The sequence below is a fragment of the Salvia hispanica genome, chromosome 4, assembly GCF_023119035.1.
Source record: "Salvia hispanica cultivar TCC Black 2014 chromosome 4, UniMelb_Shisp_WGS_1.0, whole genome shotgun sequence".
Classification (NCBI taxonomy): domain Eukaryota; kingdom Viridiplantae; phylum Streptophyta; class Magnoliopsida; order Lamiales; family Lamiaceae; genus Salvia; species Salvia hispanica.
Window position 1 is genome coordinate 44,277,730 of NC_062968.1, and position 22,937 is coordinate 44,300,666.

The window sequence follows — 22,937 nt, forward strand, 5'->3', positions numbered from 1 at the left end:
TTTAATTATCATCAACTTTAATTATGTATCGCTAATTACTTACGTTATTCATAATATATTAATTATAGTTTAATATTGTTTACTAAACACATATTTTTAATTCATGTTTAATTATATATCTTTACGTATAATATTATTTTTCCATATTAATTTTAAAATAATACGAACATATTTATTTTTATACATAAAATATTAATTGTTTTTATTTACAATAACTTAAAATTTATATATTTAATTATAATTATTGATATAATAATTAATAAAGTTCTATCATTCACTAAATTTTACATGTAGAGGTGTAATTTTTTTGGGATATACTATTAATATTACATATTTTATCATTCACTAAATTAAATATATTTTGTATATTATTTAATTATATATATATATATATATACATTTATAACAGTATAACGGTTCGACCAGTGATTAAACCGGTTTGACCGGTTGAATCATAAACCAGTAGCTTCGCCGGTTCACTCACTGGTCCCGATTTTTAAAACATTGACAAAAAAGAAGAACACAAACTGTAAAGGAGGGGAAAGAAATAGATAGAAATAATAACTTAATTAATCTTATTAATATTAGCTTAATTATTTATTAGCCTAATTTAATTATAGTGGGGTCTTATAGATTCTTAATCTTATTAATATTAATTTACTTTATTAATTAGCCTAATACAATTAGTGGGCTCTTTTAGATTAGCCCATATGAATGTCCTATATAAGCATGTTTTTTTCTTTCTTTCCAACTTAAGATTAGATCATACCTGTAAGCGTTTTTTTACCAAATTAATTAGTAGTTTAGTTGAATAATATTAATTCGGTTGAATTATACTCCCTCCGTCCCAAGATAAGTGACTTACTTCTTTTGGGCACGGGATTTAAGGAATGGTATTTAAATAAGTTAAAGTGGAGAGAGTAAAGTATGAGAGAAGAAAAAGTAGAAGAGAGAATAAAGTAGGTGGAGAATAAAGTAAGAAGGATGACTTTTTGTTAAAAATGGAAATAGGTCACTTATAATGGGACACCCCAAAAAGGAATATAAGTCACTTATCTTGAGATGGAGGGAGTATAATTTTAGTTAGTAGGTATAATTTTATAAGATATGTTTAATTTAGTATTTCTTTTATTAATATTGAGAATTTAATTAAATAAATTTGAGTATAAAAATGAATTACTAAATATGCTACTTACTATGTAATTTTAAAAAAAAAAAAAAAGCAATAGTTAAAATAATGAATAAATAAAAAGGTACATAATACCCAACTTCTAAAAATAAAGTAAAATGCATAAAATAAAAACAGAAGACAAATAATAAAAATTAATGCATTATAATAAAATTATGATTTAAAACGTTTAAAAAGTACACCCTCTATTTATGAATAAGAGACATAGTTTGACTAGGCATGAGTTTTGAAAAATGTAATGAAAAGTTTGGGTTGCGTTAAAATGCTAACTTGCTAACTCATCAACGTGGTATATTAAAAATGTCAACACGATCACATTAAAATGTCAACACATATTTGTGTTGACATTCTAATAAACTATGTTGATATTTAAATATCAATGTCAACATAATGTATTAAAATATCAACTTAAATTTATGTTGACATTTCAGTATCACCGTGTTGACATTTTTAACAGATTGTATTGATGAGTTAGCAAGTTAGCAATTTAAGAAAAGTTAGCAATCGATCACACTCCTGAAAAGTTAAATTGAGTGAGATAAAGTTAGTGGAATGTAAGGTATATTATTAAAAATATTAAAAAAATAAATAGGAGATTTATTAGTGGACATGCGAAAATAGCAAAATGTGACTAGTATTGGTAGAAAAAGGGAATAAGTGAATAGAGAATACTATTTTGATTTTGATTTTGAGTTTGATATATATGGTTGGAGTAAAATTAGTTTTGACTTTACAAAATTACACCATCACTCTAGAATCATTTCTATTGCAACAGTATTTTAATGATATATAGTAAATTTTATGTTTTCAGACTTTTATTTAACTTTGGTACTTGTCTATAAATCACAAGCAAACTCTTTCACATTTATCACATCCTCATTAACAATGATAATACTCTTATTCTCATTAGCTCTTCCAATTATCTTAGCTTGTGTCTATTTTATACACATGCCCAAAAGACGGCCACACAGAGACCCTCTCCCACCCGGTCCGCCGCCGATCCCGTTGATTGGAAACCTCCACCAAATCGGCTCGGCCGCCGTCCTCCATCTCTATCTCCACCAACTCTCCAAAAAATACGGCCCCATAATTCACATGAAATTAGGCCATGTTCCACTATTAGTAATTTCCTCAGCAAATTTAGCCAAACAAGTATTGAAAAATCAAGATTCATCCTTTTGCAATAGGCCCAAATACCTAGGGCAGCAGAAGCTATCCTACAACAACTCTGACATAGTCTTCTCTCCATACAATGACTATTGCAAAGAGATGAAAAAAATCACTTCCATCCATCTCTTCAGCCCGAAAAGGGTTCATTCCTATCGCCCTATTCGCGAAGAGGAGATCGCTCGAATGATCTCGCAAATTGAGAGCTTTTCTTCGAATGATCGAGTTGTGAATTTGAGTGAGATGGCTATGGCTCTCATGAGCTCTTTGGTGTGCAGAATTGCGTTCGGGAAGAGGTACGAGGATCATGGATCGGAGGTTAGGAGGTTTGATAAGCTTCTAGAAGAAGTTCAGGCCGTGGCGGTCGCCTTCTATGTGTCTGATTATTTTCCGGCGTTTGGTTGGGTGGATAGGGTGACCGGAATGATCGGAAGGCTCAATTCGGTGGTGGAGAGGATGGATTTGTTTTATGAGGAGCTGATCAAGGAGCATCTTGATCGGAAAGGGGAGGAGGGAATGGATGACATTCTTCATGTGTTGATTCAACTCAAATTGGAGAACAAGGTTGATCTTGGATGGCATAACATTAAAGCCTTACTAATGGTATGTATTTATTTATTTGATTATTTTTGTTGAATTTATTCATCTATTTGATTTGATTTGGTAGGAATATTGGAATGAGTCGGATTCTGAATTGCATTATTTGCATGTATATAAATGCATGGCTTTTTTATTATGTGTAAATTCGCGTAAATGGTTGTAACATTTCAAGTTCTATTTATAAATAGGATAGTGTTGGGGGGTATAAAATTAATTGACCCAATATATATGGTGACGTATTAAGTTATTCATGCAGTAGCAAAATGCATAGCATATCATCACAATTGATTTGTAAATAAAAGAAATTATAACTTGATAAAAATCAATGGAAGGTGATGATGTGCACAAGATCTCTGCTATGCATTTTGCCACAGCAGTGGAACTAAGCTCAGCACACTAAATCAAATCACAATTATATTTTTATTTCATCTTTTTGTTTAATTATTTTAAACCGATTTCAAATTTCTATATTATTTTCATTATTTATATAATGAAAACGAATAACTAACAACTTGAAAATTAGTTAATTTCAAAACTTATTCAAAACGACTATTAAACCTTTTTAAACTATAACATCGTATTTAAATTTGTTTACTCTAGTTTAATCTCTTTGAAGGATATATTTGTGGCGGGAACAGAAACAAGTTCATCTGCAATTATTTGGACGATGACAGCACTAATAAAAGCACCCAAAGTTATGGAGAAATTGAAAAATGAAATCAGAAATTTGATAGGCAAAAAGGGCAAAGTAGATGAGGATGATTTGACCAAACTTCCATATCTAAAAGCAGTGGTAAATGAGAGTTTGAGATTATACCCACCAGGTCCACTGCTTATACCAAGAGAAACAACTAAGGGATGCCTTCTAGATGGCTATGAAATTGGTGCAAAGACGGTGGTTTATGTTAACGCATATGCTATAGGAAGAGACACCGAGCACTGGGAAAATCCTGATGGGTTCATGCCAGAGAGATTTTTAGATAGCAATATTGATGCAAAAGGGCAAGATTTCGGGCTGATTCCATTTGGATCAGGACGAAGAATGTGCCCCGGGATACTTATGGGACTCTTAAATGTGGAGCTTACAATTGCAAATCTACTCTACAGTTTTGACTGGGAGTTGCCTCCAGGGGTTTATGCACATGATGTTGATACAGATCCTAAGCCGGGAGTTGCAGTCCAGAAGAAAAACGCGCTTCTTCTCGTGCCTAAAACATATACTATATGAATTTTAGTACTATCAAGTAACATTAGTCTATGTCATCTAGGGTCATGTTCCAAACATAATTTGAGTAGATGACATTGTTTGTTTATTATACAAAGTGTATGGTTTTATCAATTTTATTTTTATTATATATGTCAATGTTTTCACATGGAAGAGGGCTCTTGTCATGTCTCCTTAACCATGCTATTTATGAAGTCTACAAATTTGCACTTCGGATAAGTAAAAGTGGTGATCGATATGATGGTCTTTTATAAGTGATACCGAATCTTTTATTTGAGAACTACATAAATCTTAATTTCAGGAGCTACTTTGTCCTGGTTTTTTTTATGAGAGACACTCAAGCCTGCGGTTGCGGCAAGCCAAAGGAGAGAAACAAGCAACATGCCCAAGACTTAACTTCTCTCTCATTCTTTGTTCTTTCTTTCTCTCTCTTATTTTATTCTTTTCCCTATTTTATTATCTCTCTACTTAACTTCTAAACATTTACTTATTTCTTAATTTCTGTGTCGAAAAGAAATATTCCAACTAAGATAGGGCGGAAGGAGTTTTATACTACTATTATTTCTAATGTTCTAATTATTCATACTTGTATGAAAAAACTCATCTTGTTGGTTTATTTGACCCACACAATATTCGACTCAATATTCACTGATTGTGAATATATTTGTGAACGGACACAAGTTTTTTTTTTCTTCCTTTGCTTCAGTTGAAAATAGAGGAAGCATATCACTACAAGTCTACAAAACATATGAGCAAAAAGGTAGAAAACATGCCTCTTTTTTGGAAGAATATCACTCTAAATCTTTCTCTTCTTAGTACGGGCAGTCTTGTATCCAGACTTGGTAGGTTTCCCCCACGCGTCCGCGAGCAATGCCCGTGTTTCCCACTACTCTTGCTCTTTCCTTCACCACCACCATGGGGGTGGTCGACTGTCATTGCCACACCTCTCACTGTGGGCCTTATCCCCAGCCACCGTGATTGCCCTGCCTTTCTCAGCTTCTTTGTTCCGTGCTCAGGGTTTGACACTGCCCCTATCGTTGCCCGGCACTCTCTTGTCTATCAATCTCTTCTCTCCAGACGGTAGTACTATCTCACAATACCTGGAAAAGGAATCGTCGCTTACTGAATTTAGGAAAACTTACGAGAAAAAATATAACTGCGTACAGTCACCACCGAAGCAGAGTAAGCAAAACCTTGGCCAATCACAGTTATACCTAGGTTAGAAAGCTACAGCATAAAACACTAACAGTGAACGCTACCACTAGAAGAGTAAAGCACAACAAAGAATGTACGAGCAACCTCCATTTCTGAGCAAGAAGTTGTTGAAGTTCCAATAAGAGACAAGACAAACTCCTATATATAAAGCCCAGGCTTTGAAACGGACTAATAGAAAGCAAACTCCTGCTATTAACGTGAATTCCAAAACCAACAGTTTCTGGTATAATGAGGAAAAGATTTCTAAGAAGATTTCTTATGATACAGAAAGTCCATTGCAAGAGCCCTTAGAAATCATACACCAAGTGAAGCTCATCCGCAAGTCTTCATGGTTTTAGCTGCTGAAAAGAATCCTCAAGCAGGTCTCCACTCTTTCCCTTCTCAACAGGGTAAGAATTTAAAAAAAATATGTAATAAATTTGGGTGATGCAAATTATATAACCTGATGCAAATGCCAAGCGGTCATTAATGCTCAAGAGAAAGTGAATGGAGGAGAATGCTGGCAAGAGAAGGTGAGAGTAAGCAGAGTAAGGTTCTTAGTATTATGTGGACATTCCGATTTCCATGGCCTACCTTAAACAAAGAACATAAATGTTATGAAGCTTAGGGCTTGACATAAATTATATAGTATTACAAATTGTTTTTCGAATATCAAAGTTTTGGGGGACTCCAAGTTCAGTGACACACTAACGCGCTCTGCCAGAAAGAGCTTAACATGAGAGTACTAAATGCTGCTACTGCTTAGCACAATCCACTAAACGATACCTTGAAACATGACAACACCATATACACTTTTGCAGTCTTTAAACAAGAAATCTTGCGTACAAAGTCGAAATACTGAACTACAATACAGAATATCATTCATCTATATCAATTAAACCATACTTTCCCTCAACTCATTAATTTCCCCCAAATACATACCGAATTCTTGATCACAATGTGACTTACATTAAAGATGAACTCCATACCTGACTGATCTATTCGGTTCAGTAAGTATCCTTGCAGAGGTCCCTGCAGCTCGCACGAGTTTCCCACCCTGCCCCGGGCGGAGCTCAACGTTGTGAATGTGCATCCCGATTCTCATATTTGATAGTGGCATACAGCTCCCATATTGAGAGCTTATGTCAAGAGTTAGCATCTGGTTCATCATCGACTTCAACGAAGGCACTTCTTTCGATTCCACCATCACGCCCGCACCTTTCGATCAATAATTTACAATTAAACTTAAGATCAAAGTCTAGCAGCCAACAATCATTTGTTTAAACCACGTCAAAAACTAAAATTTCTCATTTATCACTCAAGTAGAAAGTTCTATGAAAAATCAAATTACAGAATGTAGCTCCTAGATTCAATATTTTATTTTCTATTTGCCATCAATTAATCCCGATTTCGATCAATAATTTGATTTCTGCTGAGATTTCTGAGCTCCGAACTTTCCACAAACATGAAATCAAAAACCAGATGAAAGCAAATAAAAGTGTGATGTAGACGATGAATGCATATGGTTGCAAAACGGTGTATAAATACATGTATAAGAACAATACCAGTAGAGAGAGAGCGAGAAGTAGCGCCGAGACATGAGCGAAGGAGAGAAGAGGAGACACGAGCTCTAAAGAGCGCCATTTTTCTGCTCTTGTCAATTCAGATGAAATGGACTGTTTTCAATTTGAAGGGTTTCTGAATCCAAGCAAATGGTCTGTATTTCTCTTGTTATTATTTATTTATTCATTTTAAATTATTTAGGAGCAAATAAGAGAGAGAAAAGGATCGATCATAGTGGTATAAATTTGTATACATCGGTAATGAGTTTATAGGAAAGTTTTCGTAAAAGAAAAATGTTCATATTTTTGTGGGACGGATGAAAATAAAAAATATAGTATTCCCTCCGTTCCATATTTGGAGTCACTTATTGTTATGGCTCGGATTTTAAAAAAATTGAAGTGTATAATAAATAAAGTGAGATGATAGAGTGTGTAATAAATGAAGTGAGATTGTGGAGTTGGTTGAAGGTGGGTCCCTTTTGCCTTTTAATTTTTGTTTTGATTTATTTTAATTTAGATAATGTCATTTTTATGTAATTTTGATAAAGAATGAGGTAAAATTGTATTACCAAATATGGAAAATTCTAAAAGTGACTTTTAAACTGGGACGGACTTTTATGGCAAAAAGTGACTATTAATTTGGGACGGAGGGAGTACAATTTTTTTCCATAGAAAAACATGTAACGGAAGAATTAGTATAAAACTAATAACTATCACGTTTTCCGTAGGTGGAATTGGAAGTGCTAATAAAAATTGCTAGGCTGTGTTTTAAATTCAGCAATTTGAAAAAGAGTAATACTCTCTTTTAATTTTTTAGTGAATTTCGAACGTCTGGGTTTTGTGTAATTTTCTCAATCTAACCTGATCCCTTCCTAATTTTAAACGACATTTGATCTATATGGCACGTCGATGAATCTATGTGTATAAACGAAACTTAAACGGCATCGGTTTGACATTAAAATAAATAAACAACAAATACTCTTAAAATTATTCATCTTACATATCTGCAATCACAAAATTTTTAACCGACAGCAAAAGTTTTTCTACAACATAGAGCTTGCAGCAATCACAAAATTTGATAGTGAATGAGATTTTAAAAAATGAACAGAAAACAAGGGTTGTTTCATGGTCATCAAACTCGACAAATTCAGTATACATAGATATTGCAGAATCAAAATCAACTCGACGATGAAGTCTGCAAACTACAAGAAACTTCATTTTTCATCTTCGGATGATATAACTCGAAGACAAAAATGAAATCTGCATTGCTCAAAATTTGAGGGAGCCCAGAATCACACTGGAAATGAGTATCCACGGAGGTACTTCGAATCGACTCCTGATTCCCGTACCAGAGCCACTCTGCCTGTTCGAGCAACCTGCAAAACAAGCTCAGAATGGTATATAAATAATCTTTCTTATATACCCATAATAATGTAAAGCAACTATGAATAAAACTAGACAAGATAATACAACCACATTCATTGATATCCTAAACTAATATCCTTTCATTTTAATCGAGGATGTAATAGAGAATATGTATGTCCATTATATTTCAAAATACACTGAACAATAATATACCTCACAAATGCCATATGGTTCCAAAAGTCTTTGCAAGGCAACCATCTTGTCCAAATCTCCAGTCAGCTGAAAGTTTAAAAAAAAGGGAATCTAGTGAGGAGAGCATAAGAGAGTAGACGCGTACATAGGAGTATAGTTGCGACACGTGTTATTATGTCTACCATACTGCCAACTAGTTTAACTCTGTAAATAAGGTGGGCATTACTTGGATAAACAAAACACGGGATTGAGTATATGAAACAATCAACATGATCCAAATAGCTCAAAGTTGTTCGGTACATCAGAGTATTTGGTGGACTAGTATATAATATTTTTGTCTATCCAAGCTAGCGTCCAAAGTAAAACGCGTTAATTTTAGTACAATAATCAGATAAGTGCCATTAATATGTTAATAACATAAATGTTACCTCGAGGGTGATAGTGTGATCGGAGACATCAATGGCTTTGGCTCTAAATATGCTAGCAATGTCAAGAACATTTCGGCGAGCAGTAGCATTTACAGCAATTTTGATCATCATCAGTTCTCGCTCAGCAAAAGGTAAGTGTGTAAGATCTCGGACCTGAAGACATAAACCTCGCTAATCATTTTCTTATTCGGTAGAAAGCTAGATGAAAATGACCTAGAACATAAGGCAAGTAAATTATCATTTTCAATCTATATCATTTTAGCAGCTACGGTCACAACACAAAGCTCAACCATAACTTTGATAGTGACAGTTTAATACCCAATAAACTGGTACCAAAAAGTCATGTTGGCAATTGAAAATCTGCGTGGAAATTGTACTGGAAACAAATCCAATTTCCTTTCTGCAGAATTCATGTTGTCAACACAACATTTGAGTACTGGAAAAGTAAAGTCGTTCAATGTTTGAAAACTAAGCAAATTCAATCGGTACTCATACTTTAGTCTAGAAAGCACAGACTTTAGTCTGGAAAAGTAAAGTCGTTCATGTTATCAACAGCATGAGACAGTTGTGGAAAAAGCACATACTTTAGTCTAGAAAGTTACATTGGCCCTAAATGATATAGCAGTTAAGCTTGGATCTTACTGCATTCTCAAATTGCAACACATGTAGTGAAAATAAAATGCTCTCACCTCATGAAGATCCACCAACTTATAAAGTTGCTGTACCAACTTGGCAATTGATTCATCTGTACCAGGTACGACAGTAGTAATGCGTGATAGCCCCTCAACTTCAGAATGACCAACAGCTAAACTCTAAAATAAGAAGCACCAGAAAATGACAGAAGTGTCAGTAGGCAAACCAAAAAGTACAAAAGACCAGTTTCATAAGAAGATACAAAGCTTAAATACTTGTATATTATATCCTCTTCGAGCAAAAACCCCTGTGACAAGGTTAAGGACTCCGGGAACATCATTTACAACCATCGTAAGAGTGTGAGAGCGAAGCCCACTAGTCTGACAAAAATAAGGAGATATATAAGTAAGTGCAAGAACCATGGGAGAAGTTTCATTGAAGTTACCATTCTAGAATATAGAGTAGCCTAGAGATCATCATCATGTATTCATGTTACTTTATCAAATAAGAATTTTATAAATTTGGCTTCAATACGGCTAGCTATTAAGGTCATTTTTTAAACAATAACTTAAAAGAAAAATACCACACCGCTCTAGCATTGCGAGACAACATTAAACAAAAAAGACAAGAATAACTTCTTACATCATCATCGTTCAGCACTCCCCAGTGAGCATCAAGAACTTGATTGATAAAATTTCCATCATCAGATTCCACAGGATAAACATCTCCCTTCATACAAGAAACAATAGTCTTAGGCATTTAAATGGATAAAGTAACACTACGATTTACGTTTTGTGCTTAAGACTACTGAACTATCATACCCCAGGAGATGATTCTGCAACACGAGTCTCCTTAATAGGCTTTGAAACAGTACTAGAAGGCTTCACTTCAAGATCTGGATAAGAAGCAGCTGAGAACCTCCAAAAAGGAGCAGATTCACCCATCTTTTCCCTTCTCAAGGCGATCTAGTTGAGACAACCAACATCAACTTACATAAAGAACAAAACAACAAAAGAACATTTTTCTTAGTTTTTTGTCTTTTTCTATCATTTACCTTTCCTGTCCTAGCAATCTCTCTAATTCCGAATTTACTTAAATTCCTCTGCACTGCAACCATCTTCCCTGGATCTCCAGTAACCTATATAGACAATTAGGGAGGACTCAGTTCTGGAAAATAATGACTCACAAGAGTCTAGTACAGTCATAGGATCACTAAACAATTTAATTTGCAACCAGTATTTGGTGAAAGCTGTATGTACCAACATTAATGATCAGCAACTCAAGGATGTTTTTTTTTTAACGATGAGATGTACGTGAATGTATATATAAGGACCCATCTTGGATGCAAGTTGCAACAACTCATGGTTATAGAATATTTGCAACATTCTAAAACTGTAACTGCAGTAGACATATTGCAAGAAAGCTTTGCAACACAGTCAGATATTCTCATCAATATGTTGCTGTTAATTAGTAGAGGGTCTCTTTTATACTTGCAGAAAATTCTGCTATCTAACATGTAAAACAAAGAGTAACAACATCACCTCAATGGTTAGAGAGCGATCAGAGATGTCAACAATTTTTGCCCTAAAAATGTCCACAAGCCACATCACCTGGAGATAATGTCAGGAAAAGAAACTAAAAATTTAGCCGCATGGGAGAAAGGAAAAGGCTAACCAAAAGTCTGAAGTACATTTGAGTGACCCAGTACCAGACATTCAATTTCCTTGACAAGAATAGAAGAGGAAAAATATAACATATAACTAGAAAACCTCTGCTCTGTATTCTGGATCAGCATTAATTTTGATAAGCATCAACTCTCGTTCCACTTGGGGCTCCTGCGAGATGTCTTCAACCTGATTGTCATGTTTGCACAAATATTAGAAAGCATTCAATGGAAATTGACCATGGTTTTGGGTCAAAGGTAAAGGGTTGACTCCCACTTATATGCTATTTCCACACTTTAGCGTGGAACCAATGTGGGATCGTATCAGAATCCAACGAATCAATAGCAGAACCAGATACATTTGTTATCAACATGCAAAAAATGAAGGACTCCGCAAAACATGTTTGAAACGATACAGATTCTACAGAAGTACAGAACAGAGTCAAATATGTTTTTTATAAACAATTGCAAGCAGGAATAACTTTAAAAACTTTGATGAGAGATAATTAAGCTCTGCTCTAGTGAAGCTGGAACTTGGTTTGAAACCTAAGAATATCCTAATCAGCAGTTATTCAAAATATCAAGCAATATATCATAAAAGAGAGAACACTGCCACCAAGAGAAGAACATGACCTTCAATACATTGACAAGCTTCTGAAGCTGCTCCATAACCTGCTGTAGCACCCTTTCAGTTCCAGATACAACTATAGTGAATAAAGCTTTATCCCTGTTCAGCCCCACTGCAAGGGATTCAATGTTATACCCTCTCCTAGCAAACACTCCAGCAATCCGATTTATCATCCCACTTTCATCACCGACAAACACAGAAACTGTGTGACGTTTCACCCTGGATTCATAATGCCATTAAACTGTTTAATTCCAGAATGAGACAAATGGAACGTGTTCTTTATCCACACAATACAACACACTAATTTTACTCAGTTTTCATCTAAACATACAAAAATTCTACACAAATTGACAATTAAGCCGAGCATTTCACTGCTACCGATTGCAAACCTGAGGCATCTCTGTAGCCAAATCAATTCTCATAAGTCATAAATCATATCACTGTGATTTCAACAAAAAGAAATAGGCATACAAAGTTGTTGAAAACACACACCTGTAGGCTATATAACCAATCATTTGTTCAACTTCAATTCTAACAAAAGAACTAATGATGCTAACACAAAATAAGCAAGCAATGAAACGGGGAAATGAGACAATTACTTTTGTCTGGAGACGGAATTGGTGCTTCCGGAGAGAGGAGCATCCAAGACGGCGATAACGGCATCGTTTTGCTGCTTGTTATCGCCATTAGCGCTTTGAGCAGAAACCGCAACTCTTCTTCTCGGATTTGACGGTAATTTGACGGAGCGGAGGCTAATTTCAGGCTTGAGAATTAGGTCGGTTGAATACGCAGAAGCGCCAAATAACGCAGAGTGAGTAGCAGCAGCCGCCATTGTTGGTGTAGTGTGTATCAGTGATTTTCGCTCCTAAAGTAGAGAAAGGAAGAAAAGTCTGTCTAAATAAATCGGGTCGCTGAACCCGACCCATTTATAAATGCTATAGGGATCGTCAAAACTAATTTTACTATTACTTCTTTAACTTTTTCATTTCATTTCACTTTCATTAGAGCTTTAGCATTGGAGGGCGATCAACCGAGCCCATGGTCGACACCCCCATCGGCCCCTCATTGAGGAAGAGGGACCGATCATCGGCCCTCCCCCAAACCCCCAAAGAGCCGTTGGAACGGCCTTGACTGATCCCATAGAGCTGATCAACGGTCACCCATTGTGGTGATAGGACCGATGATCGGCCCTATGATCGAATATTTCTTTTTAAATTTATTTATTTTTAACCTTCTATATTTCATACCCCATTTTTTAACCCTGTCTACGCTACACTGCACAAGTTCTACGAGCTGTACCGAGATGAATCAAATGATCGGATTATGACGGACATCTGGAAAACAATCACCAAGATGAAGAAAAAGTTCGGTATTGATCCCGATAACAACGACATTAGAGTCATTATCTACTAGGTTTTTATATGTGTTTTTCTAGTTGGTTTTTTTCCTGTATTTTTTTATTTACCATCTTATCACATTTTATTTGATGCCAACAATTAATATTGAAATATACAAATATTGATGATGTGGAAATGAAATGGAAAGTGAGATAGGCCCTTAAGATAGACCCTTCAATTGCAGGGAGTTAGACCCTTAATAATAAGTGCCAATCGAGAAGCCTTGATTGAGATCGGCCCCCATCGTCCCTCCATTGCAGGAAAAGAGCCGATCAAAGGCCCTCCCATATGGCCGATCCGCGCGGCCTTGGCTGATCTCCATTGCCCGATGATCGGCCATCCATTGCAAGATAGGACCGATCATCGGCCCTTACATTTTAAAAAAACAAATCATATTTTCTACTATAAATGCTCCATCACATTCTTCCCATTTCCCACACCAACATCTTTATCTTCTCACATTTTTATTGTATATTTTTTCTCTCTCTAGAAGAATATCAATGTCTTCCTCTAGCGAAAAAATAGTACTCCGACCATCCCATAATAGGAGTCACTCTTGTTGTGGGGCATGAGTTTTAAGAAAAATAAATAATAGTGAGTTGGAAAAGTTAGTGGAATATGAGACCTACTCTTGTATATTGATTTTATAATAAAATGTGAGTGAAGTGAGTTAGTGGAATGTAGGACCTACTTAGTATTTATGGTAAAAAGTGAAATATGACTTTTATTGTGGGACGGACCAAAATGTCAAAATGTTACGCTTATTGTGGGACAGAGGGAGTATTGAATATTTAAGTGCATTTTAAATTATTTAATTTGATAACATATTAAATATAGAAGTACAAATCTTTTTTAAGAAAATAGTGATGATGTCGAAATGAAATAGGAAGTGAGATAGGCCCTTGAGTAAAATGCTGATGTGAAAATAATAAAAAAAAAAAAGAGGAAGGGTTTTTAAGAAGGGCCCTTCCATTGCTAATGGCTCTTATACTCCTTCCGCCCAACATAAAATGTCCACATTTGATTCGGTTGGTTTTAAAAAATATAAAGAAAAAGGAGTTGAATAAGTTAGTGGAATATTAGTTACACTTTTATATACTCCTTCCGTCCCACCAAAGATGACGCACTTTCCTTTTTAGTTTATACCACCCAAATTGACTCATTACTAAAAATAGAAATCCATTTATCTCTATTTTATTCTGTCTCTCTTACTTTATTCTCCCCACATAACACATAAAATAAAAACCGCGTAAAATCTCATGCTGCCCAAGGAATGGGTCATCTTCCTTGAAACGAATGGAGTATTAGTTTTATAATGAAAAATGAGTGAAAAGAGTTAGTAAATCTACATTTTTGATAAAAAGTGAAAGTGTATTCTTAACGGGGGTATGACTCAAAATAACAAAAATGAACACTTAATGACGACGGAGGGAGTATTTTTCAGAACTCGTACCAAGTCAAAATGTGATGTTTAACTTTAATGGTAGATGAAGAGAGTAAAAAATTTACAAGTGGATATATTTATAATAATAAAAAGATGATTTAAATTTTATCTTTCATTATACATTCCTACTATACTGAAAGCTATCTCCAAAGAAAATAAGTAAATTAAGAAATATACATTTTTATTTACCTCTTCAAAATAATTTACAAAGTGGAGTATATTTTTATTTACCTCTTCAAAAAGATATATACATTTTCTTGTAATAAATTGAAAAAAGTATACAAAAATAACTACTCTCTTCGTTCCATAGTAAGAGAGTTATTTTTTCATTATAGGCATTCCATAGTGGTAGAGTCATTTCGTTTTAGTAAAAAGTACCCTTCATCCTACTGTAGTAGAGGCATTTCGTTTTGAGCACTCGTTTTTAAAAAATGAGAGAGATAATAATGCAGATAAGACTACTTATCTCTTACTTTCATAATTTCACATTAAAATCTATGTCATAAACAACTATGTCTATTTTTGGTGGACGAAGGGAGTATCTTTTTATTTAACCATTACACACATTTTTCTTAATCATTCAGCACTATGGAACGGAGAGATAACTATATTTACTCTTTTTTCCACAAAAAGTAAATATAGTTTTATAATGAAAATGAGTGAAATGAGTTAGTAAACCTACATTTTTGATAAAAAGTGAAAGTGTACCCTTAACGGGGGTATGACTCAAAATAACAAAAATGAACACTTAATGACGACGGAGGGAGTATTTTTCAGAACTCGTACCAAGTCAAAATGTGATGTTTAACTTTAATGGTAGATGAAGAGAGTAAAAAATTTACAACTGGATATATTTATAATAATAAAAAGATGATTTAAATTTTATCTTTCATTATACATTCCTACTATACTGAAAGCTATCTCCAAAGAAAATAAGTAAATTAAGAAATATACATTTTTATTTACCTCTTCAAAAAAAATTACAAGTAGAGTATATTTTTATTTACCTCTTCAAAAAGATATATACATTTTCTTGTAATAAATTGAAAAAAGTATACAAAAATAACTACTCTCTTCGTTCCATAGTAAGAGAGTTATTTTTTCATTATAGGCATTCCATAGTGGTAGAGTCATTTCGTTTTAGTAAAAAGTACCCTTCATCCTACTGTAGTAGAGGCATTTCGTTTTGAGCACTCGTTTTTAAAAAATGAGAGAGATAATAATGCAGATAAGACTACTTATTTCTTACTTTCACAATTTCACATTAAAATCTATGTCATAAACAACTATGTCTATTTTTGGTGGACGAAGGGAGTATCTTTTTATTTAACCATTACACACATTTTTCTTAATCTCTGTACCGGAAAGAAATGCATTCAGCACTATGGAACGGAGAGATAACTATATTTACTTTTTGTGGAAAAAAGAGGTAAAAACATCTCTTCAAAATGAAAGAATGTATAATACATTCTCAAATACCATTCTCATTAAAGAGTAAGTTTTTATGAAGAAGATTTAAATATGATAGTCCTTTCTTCCCAACTCTAGAGGTAGTTGAGTCGTCTTTTTGGATTGATCCAAAGTAGTTGGTTTTTTTTTTTTTTTTTCAGAAACTTTATCTTCTCTTATACTCTACTCTCTCTTGCTTTATCTTTAACACATCAATTTCATAAATCTCGTGTTTAAAAGAAATGTCTCAACTAACATGAGACGGAGAGAGTACGTTATTTTTCTTTATCTTTCTATTTACCTCCTTCCTTGCATATGCTCCAATAATACTAAAAAAAATTCCAACTTCTCCAAATTTTATTATTTTGAAATTATAATGCAAAGAGAAATAAAATGAACTATGCTCAATTATATCGGCAAATTTCTAATATATTCTTAGTATATGTAATACGTTGATGATATAATTTTGATAGAAAATTCTTATAATGACTTGAAATCTCTCTCTCTCGTCTTGATCAAGAATTTGCTATCAATAAACTTGGAAAACATAGTTATTTTTTGGATCTTGAAGTCACTTATACTCTTTCGGGTATTTTCGTGATCGAGGCTAAATATGCTTATGATAGTCGACGTGTGGCGAATCGTTGTTCGTGTTAGGGTTGATGGAAATGGGACTGTGACGAGAGATGAAGTTGCATCTTGTTTGGATGAAATTATGGAGAAGGGTGGTGAGTTGAGAAGGAATGTTTTGAAATGGAAGGATTGCAGTTAGTGATGGAGTACACAACTTGCTTCCGATTTATTTTCCAAATATACATAGGCAGAAATCCCACAAAATATTTTAAATTTTCAAGACTCACAAATAGGAATGACACAAAGTGGGAACTTTCTATGAATAGTTATTCCATCACCTTCAACCATGTCCAAATCTTCCCCTCTCACTCCGCCCGGTAATGCAAACTCGAATCCAAGCACCAAATTCGCCAGCAGAAGCTCTACAGATCCGAGGGCGAATGCACCCCCAGGGCATCCCCTCCGGCCAGCGCCAAAGGGGAGGAACTGAAACTGCCCTTTGAAATCAATGCAAGTATTCAAGAATCTCTCGGGCATAAACTCCTCTGCATCTTCCCATAGCAGCGGATCCCTCCCAATAGCCCACGCGTTGATCACCACCCGTGTCCTAGCTGCAATGTCGTAGCCTAGTAGCTTAATGTCACGTGTTGATTCTCGTGGCACGAGTAGAGGGAGGGGAGGGTGCAGCCTTAAGGTTTCCTTGATCGCAGCTTTCAAATACTGGCATTTTTCTAAATCTGCTTCGGCTATGGCTGAATTGCGGCCTGCAATTCTTTTTAGCTCGGCTTTCAATTTCGCCATGACTTTCTTGTGTCGTATGAGCTCGGACAACGTCCACTCCATTAGTGTGAACGACGTATCACTTCCAGCCGCAAACATGTCCTGAAACAGATATAATTTTAATGTGATATAAAAAAATAATGCGTTACTCATACTCTCCGTCATTAAATGTCTCATTTTTCCTTTTTCATTCGTCCGCCAATGTCTCATTTCACTTTTATTATATTTAGTAAGTGTATTCTACATTCCACTAACCCATCTCACTCACATTTTATTATAAAACCAGTATATAAAAATAAGCCCACATTCCACTAACTTTTTCTTACTCACTCTACTTTATAAAGTCAAACAATTTCTTAAAACTCGTGCCAATCAGATCTGGTACATTTAATATTGACGAAGGCAGTATAAGATAAAACCATGAACATCACCTATAGAACAAGGCTATTTCTAATACTCATTTCTCATTCCACAAGAACACAAACTATTGCAATCCAATCTCTACTTTCCAACATCGAAGATTTGATATAGCAAAGCAAAAAAGAAAGAAAGAAATGGAACAACTCACCAAAATGAGAGCTTTAATAGAGATATCATCAAGAACAAAACCACCTCTCTCATTCCTCTGCACCTCAAGCAAAACATCCACAAAATCCTTCTCTCCTTCCCCTCTCTCACCAACATGTTCTCTCACCACAAACTCCAAAAACTCATCAATATCTCTAGCAATTCCCCTAACTCTCCCACTCATCCCATTCACAAACTTGATCCACCAAAGCCAAGGCACAAACTCTCCCACATCAAAACTACCCAACAAAACACCCAATTCTTCCAGAACCTTCTTGAACTTCCCACCATCACCATACTTCCTCCCTAGAGCCACTCTGCAAATCACATCATTAGCAAAATTAGCAAACAACTCACTCAAATTAACCACCGATTTCGCCTCCCTAATCCTCTCCATCACCAAAAACACCTCCTCTTCCCTCACATCTCTAAAAGACTGGACCTTTTTACTGCTCAAGAGGTGATTGACGCAAATGCCCTTCATCTGCCTCCAATAATCTCCATAGGCGCAAAAGGCGATGTCTTTGCATTCGTAAATCGCGTTTGCTACGTAGGAATTGGGTCTATTTGAGAAGATTTGATCGTGGGTTTTCAATATATCTCTAGCTGCGCCAGCTGAAGATGCGACGAGAAGGGGCACCTTGCCGAGATGGAGCAGCATCAGGGGCCCGTGTTTTTGGGCCAAAGATAAGATTTTCTTATGCGGGCTCGAGCCGATTTGGTGCAGATTCCCGATTATTGGGAGCTTTGGGGGCGATGGTGGGAGATTTTTCAAGGGTTTTGGAGGGGTGATAAGCCATTTTTTTATCAAGAAAATGGTTAAGAGAAACAGGGGGAGAAGAGCAACCTCAGAGAGCATGATTTTTACTGTTTTTCTTTCTGGAATTGTGTTTGGTGAGTGTTATAAATGACGTTAAAAATTTTAATTTTAAAAGAAAATGTGATTTGTGGAATGTGTTTTGGAGGGAGAAAAGGAGATGGCATCTATAGAGAAAATGGAGTACCAGTTGGAGGGAGAAAAGGAGATGGCATCTATAGAGAAAATGGAGTACCAGCTTTTCAACGAATAACTTTAGTCTTACTTTGAAAGGTGCATGATTGTTTGGTGATTTACGTTTGCGATAATTTTTTTGGAAGGATTAAAGGAACTGAAAATTTGTTAAACGTTACTATCTCCATCCCATAATAGGAGTCACATTAGATATAGGCACGAGTTTTAGGAAATGTAAAAAATAGTGAGTTGGAATAGCTAGTGGAATATGAGGCCGACATTTTTGAATTTGTTTTATAATAAAATGTAAGTGAAGTGAGTTAATGGAATGTGGATTCTCTTTGTCAATTATGATAAAAGTGAAATGTGCATCTATTTGTGGGATGGACTAAAATGACAAAATTTGACTCTTATTGTGGGATGGACTAAATGGCAAAATTGGAGGACGAAGTTAGTAGTAATAGTAGTAACTTTCAATTCTGTGTTTCTTTTTCAGTTATGTAACTTATGTTGACATCTTTGAATTTTGTTTGATTTATAATGATGCAGCACGGTTTAAACAAATTTAGGTACTTATAGGAGGACGTTATTATTTCAATGTTTCTGTGATGTCGATCCAGCTTACAAATTGGCAATTATCCTCACAAACTAACACAAAGCTTTTTTAACTATATGTTTATGTCCCCGTGTGAAAAAAATACCGAAATACTGAACATATCATACCAAAAAATACTGATCTTTCGATATATCATGATTTTCGATACAGTATGACATCATATCAAATGATTTGGTACAACAACACTATGGATATTTATATACCACATAGTATTCTAAAAAATCGATACAACAGTAAAATATTATTTAAGTCTAAAATTAAATCATATCAGTAGGATCTTGAAGAGACTTACACGTCATTCACCAATCTCGCTTCCTATGCTCTGCATCATGTCGACTCGCTCCGATTCACGTCGTTCATCTCCTCATCACATATATGTCGTCGACTCTCCTCAGGCCACCTTACGTGCGCCAGCCACCGTTCAACTCTTCAGGTAAATCTTTAGATGTGACATCCACCGTTCACTCCATTCACGTGTACTTTATTTGTGATTTAATTACTAATTTTTTCTGCTTGAACTGAAATTCTTGTAAGACAAGCCTTATTCTCATGCATAAATTGCTGAGAATGTCGTACTACAATTTAAAATATTTTCAATGTACCTAACAAATGTTGATTTTTGAAACTATATAGTACTATTGTGTGTTTAATTATGATTAAATTCATAATAGTTTATTATAAATGTAAATTCGAGAGGAGTAGGGTGTCACAAGATCCACTCCATTTTCATGCATATTGATCTATTTCAGTCTTATACCTTCACAAAACACTTGAAACAAATTCATGAACACACTAATTAGCAACAAGTAGTTCATTCATATACAAAACTTCAAACACTAGCACACTTACATAAACACAAAGTGCAGGAATTGATACTTACAAATAAAATACAATCATGAAGAAGTAGTCAACTTAGAGACAAAGTTAAGAATATCAAGATCAGAAGTGCCACCCTCAGCCACAGCCTCCTTAGCCAAATCCCTCCATTTCCTAGCATTCCTTTTCATCTCCTTCCCTCTCTCCCCCTCCATCACTTCCCTCAAACATCCCTCCACCTCCTCTCTCCCAACCAAACCATCCTCCCCAACCCTAACCCTAACCCCAACCCCCCAAACATCTTGCACAAGCTTCGCATCTGTCGTCTGGTCTGTCCACTGTGGCATCACCACCATCGGCACCCCCAAACTCAACGCCTCGGTCGTGGAATTCCACCCACCGTGAGAGAAGAAGCACCCCACCGCCTCGCTCGACAACACCTCCAGCTGAGGGCTCCAATGCACAAACAAGGCCTTGTCATTGTCAACCGATGCACGTACAAAATCACCCGGTATCTTCTCCTGTCGATCTTGAGACCTCACCACCCAAATAAAGTCGAAATTCGAGCTGCACAAACCCCATGCGATCTCTTCCATTTGTGGCTTAGGGAGATTGTCCATGCTGCCAAAGGCTATGTATACAACTGACCTTGCTGGCTTCTTCTCTAGCCATTGCATTATTCTTGTACAATCTTCGTGGTGGAAGAGGTTTATGTCATATTTGTTGTCGTTTTCAATCCTACCATCCAAATAGGATGATGGCAGTGTCGGCCCAATTGTTAGAAGTGGGCACACTTTTGTCATTGAATCCACAATCTGTTAAATTGATGATCAAATAAACCAAATTATTCGAATTATTTCCATTTTTGTGATCATAATTTGCATTCCATTTTTAATAACTATTCCACAACCACTCCTTATATTATCTATATTATAATTGAATATAACTTCTAAAGTAAATAATTAAAGATATCACCTTTTTCCACTCATAGAAACTAAGCTTGACATTTATTATATATAATTCGTGAAAAAGGCAATAGGTAGTGATTTACTTTAAGGTATGCAAATGCTATTTTGTGAACGAGAATTTAGAAACAAAGAAAAGATTATCACGTCAACCGAGTGATTCCAAAAATAATTGATATTTTATAACCTTTTGTCTTGGCTGTCGACCTTTATCATGCCGTTTTGAATATGTCAATATATATTAAGATAATATAAAAAAATCAGTTTTGAAAATGTACGCAATACCAATCGATTTGGTTGTACTTAATGTATTCTTCTCTTGAATTTGAAACAATGTTTAATGTATTAGTACAATTTACACTCCGCCTGTTCCATGTTACATGTAGCGTACGTATTTATTTTGAACACAAGTTTTTAGATAGTGATATTTAATGGTTAAACAAAGAGAGAATAAAGTACGAGTGGAAAAAAAAAAGTTGAGAGAAGAAATAGAAGAAACAATAAAGTAAAAGATGGATAGAATGTTTGTTTTTTGCCATGAAAAATAAAGTGAGAAATAATAAAGTAAGTGAAAATAAAAGTAGAGAGAAAAAATAGGAGAAAGTATTAGAATGTTTGTTTTTTCCATAAAAAAATGTCTCACTTATAGTGGGATAGCCCAAAAAGGAATACTAAGTCTCACTTATGGTGGGACCGATAAATAATCATGCAAATCAATATTGAATAAAACTAAAACAATAAAAAATCACCTTTTCTTCCAGCTTGTAAAACGTATTGACGACCACAAAATCAGCCTTCTCCAAATTCGAAAATTGACTCAACACCATCTCAAAGTAAGCCGGATAAGTCCCATGCTTGTATATGAACGACGGGAGGTCCGGAAGCTCGAGCGGCGGCAGCCCCGGCAGCTCCACTGGCGTCGAGGCGGCCGTCACCGGAAGCTCCAGCAGGCCATGGTGGGCATAATAGTACACATAATTCACAACACAAGCTTGAGTGAAAAAAGCAGCTCCTTTGATATCATATTTTTGGGCCACTGCCAAAGCCCATGGCAAAAAGGCATCATAAACTATGCAATCAATGGGGCTATTAGAGCTTTGGTATGATTGGATGAGATCCTCCAGGGTTTTCGAGCCGGCCTTTTCCATATGTGTCAGATAGTCTGACACATCGGATGCTTGTCCGAAACCGCCTTCATCGAAGCCATCTGAGATGGCTTCGATGGCGACGGAGTCGGACTCTGGATTGAAGGATTTGATGATGAATTTGGTGAGAGCAAAAGTTGTTTTAGCACCTTTGAAGACTAGGCGCTTGCAAAATTGGTGCATAGGGTTAACATGGCCTTGGCTTGGGTAAGGAATTGCTAAGATGTGTGGTTTTTGTGTATTTCTTTCTCTCTCCATTTTTTTTTCTCAAAGCTCCTTCGATGATGCGTATACAATTATATAGTACGAGAGAGAGATGTGATTTATTACTGCCAATTTTGATCCAAT

General features: G+C 35.3%; 4 protein-coding genes and 1 pseudogene across 4 annotated transcripts; 1 reads left to right on the forward strand and 4 right to left on the reverse strand.

The window, feature by feature from the left end:
- The first annotated feature begins 2,042 nt into the window (after positions 1–2,042).
- LOC125217730 (6,7,8-trihydroxycoumarin synthase-like) lies at positions 2,043–4,272 on the forward strand. The gene is made up of 2 exons (XM_048119254.1): positions 2,043–2,959; positions 3,573–4,272. Exons 1-2 carry the CDS (start codon positions 2,075–2,077, stop codon positions 4,182–4,184), a joined length of 1,497 nt encoding a protein of 498 aa, XP_047975211.1. The 5' UTR covers positions 2,043–2,074; the 3' UTR covers positions 4,185–4,272.
- Positions 4,273–4,972: 700 nt separating this feature from the next.
- On the reverse strand, positions 4,973–7,076 carry LOC125217731 (annotated as a pseudogene).
- An 842-nt stretch (positions 7,077–7,918) lies between these two features.
- Positions 7,919–12,726, reverse strand: LOC125224019 (acetolactate synthase small subunit 1, chloroplastic-like). Its single transcript, XM_048127358.1, has 12 exons — positions 12,446–12,726; positions 11,852–12,065; positions 11,325–11,408; positions 11,097–11,165; positions 10,610–10,693; positions 10,377–10,520; positions 10,198–10,284; positions 9,831–9,935; positions 9,612–9,734; positions 8,923–9,075; positions 8,516–8,581; positions 7,919–8,313 (listed from the first exon to the last, which is right to left on the reverse strand). The coding sequence occupies exons 1-12, from the start codon at positions 12,676–12,678 to the stop codon at positions 8,230–8,232; spliced, it is 1,446 nt and encodes a 481-aa protein (XP_047983315.1). The 5' UTR covers positions 12,679–12,726; the 3' UTR covers positions 7,919–8,229.
- Positions 12,727–16,911: 4,185 nt separating this feature from the next.
- Positions 16,912–19,097, reverse strand: LOC125219320 (cytochrome P450 736A117-like). Its single transcript, XM_048121268.1, has 2 exons — positions 18,058–19,097; positions 16,912–17,591 (listed from the first exon to the last, which is right to left on the reverse strand). Exons 1-2 carry the CDS (start codon positions 18,913–18,915, stop codon positions 16,986–16,988), a joined length of 1,464 nt encoding a protein of 487 aa, XP_047977225.1. The 5' UTR covers positions 18,916–19,097; the 3' UTR covers positions 16,912–16,985.
- A 1,362-nt stretch (positions 19,098–20,459) lies between these two features.
- On the reverse strand, positions 20,460–22,937 carry LOC125219267 (UDP-glycosyltransferase 74F2-like). Its single transcript, XM_048121193.1, has 2 exons — positions 22,194–22,937; positions 20,460–21,294 (listed from the first exon to the last, which is right to left on the reverse strand). The coding sequence occupies exons 1-2, from the start codon at positions 22,845–22,847 to the stop codon at positions 20,557–20,559; spliced, it is 1,392 nt and encodes a 463-aa protein (XP_047977150.1). The 5' UTR covers positions 22,848–22,937; the 3' UTR covers positions 20,460–20,556.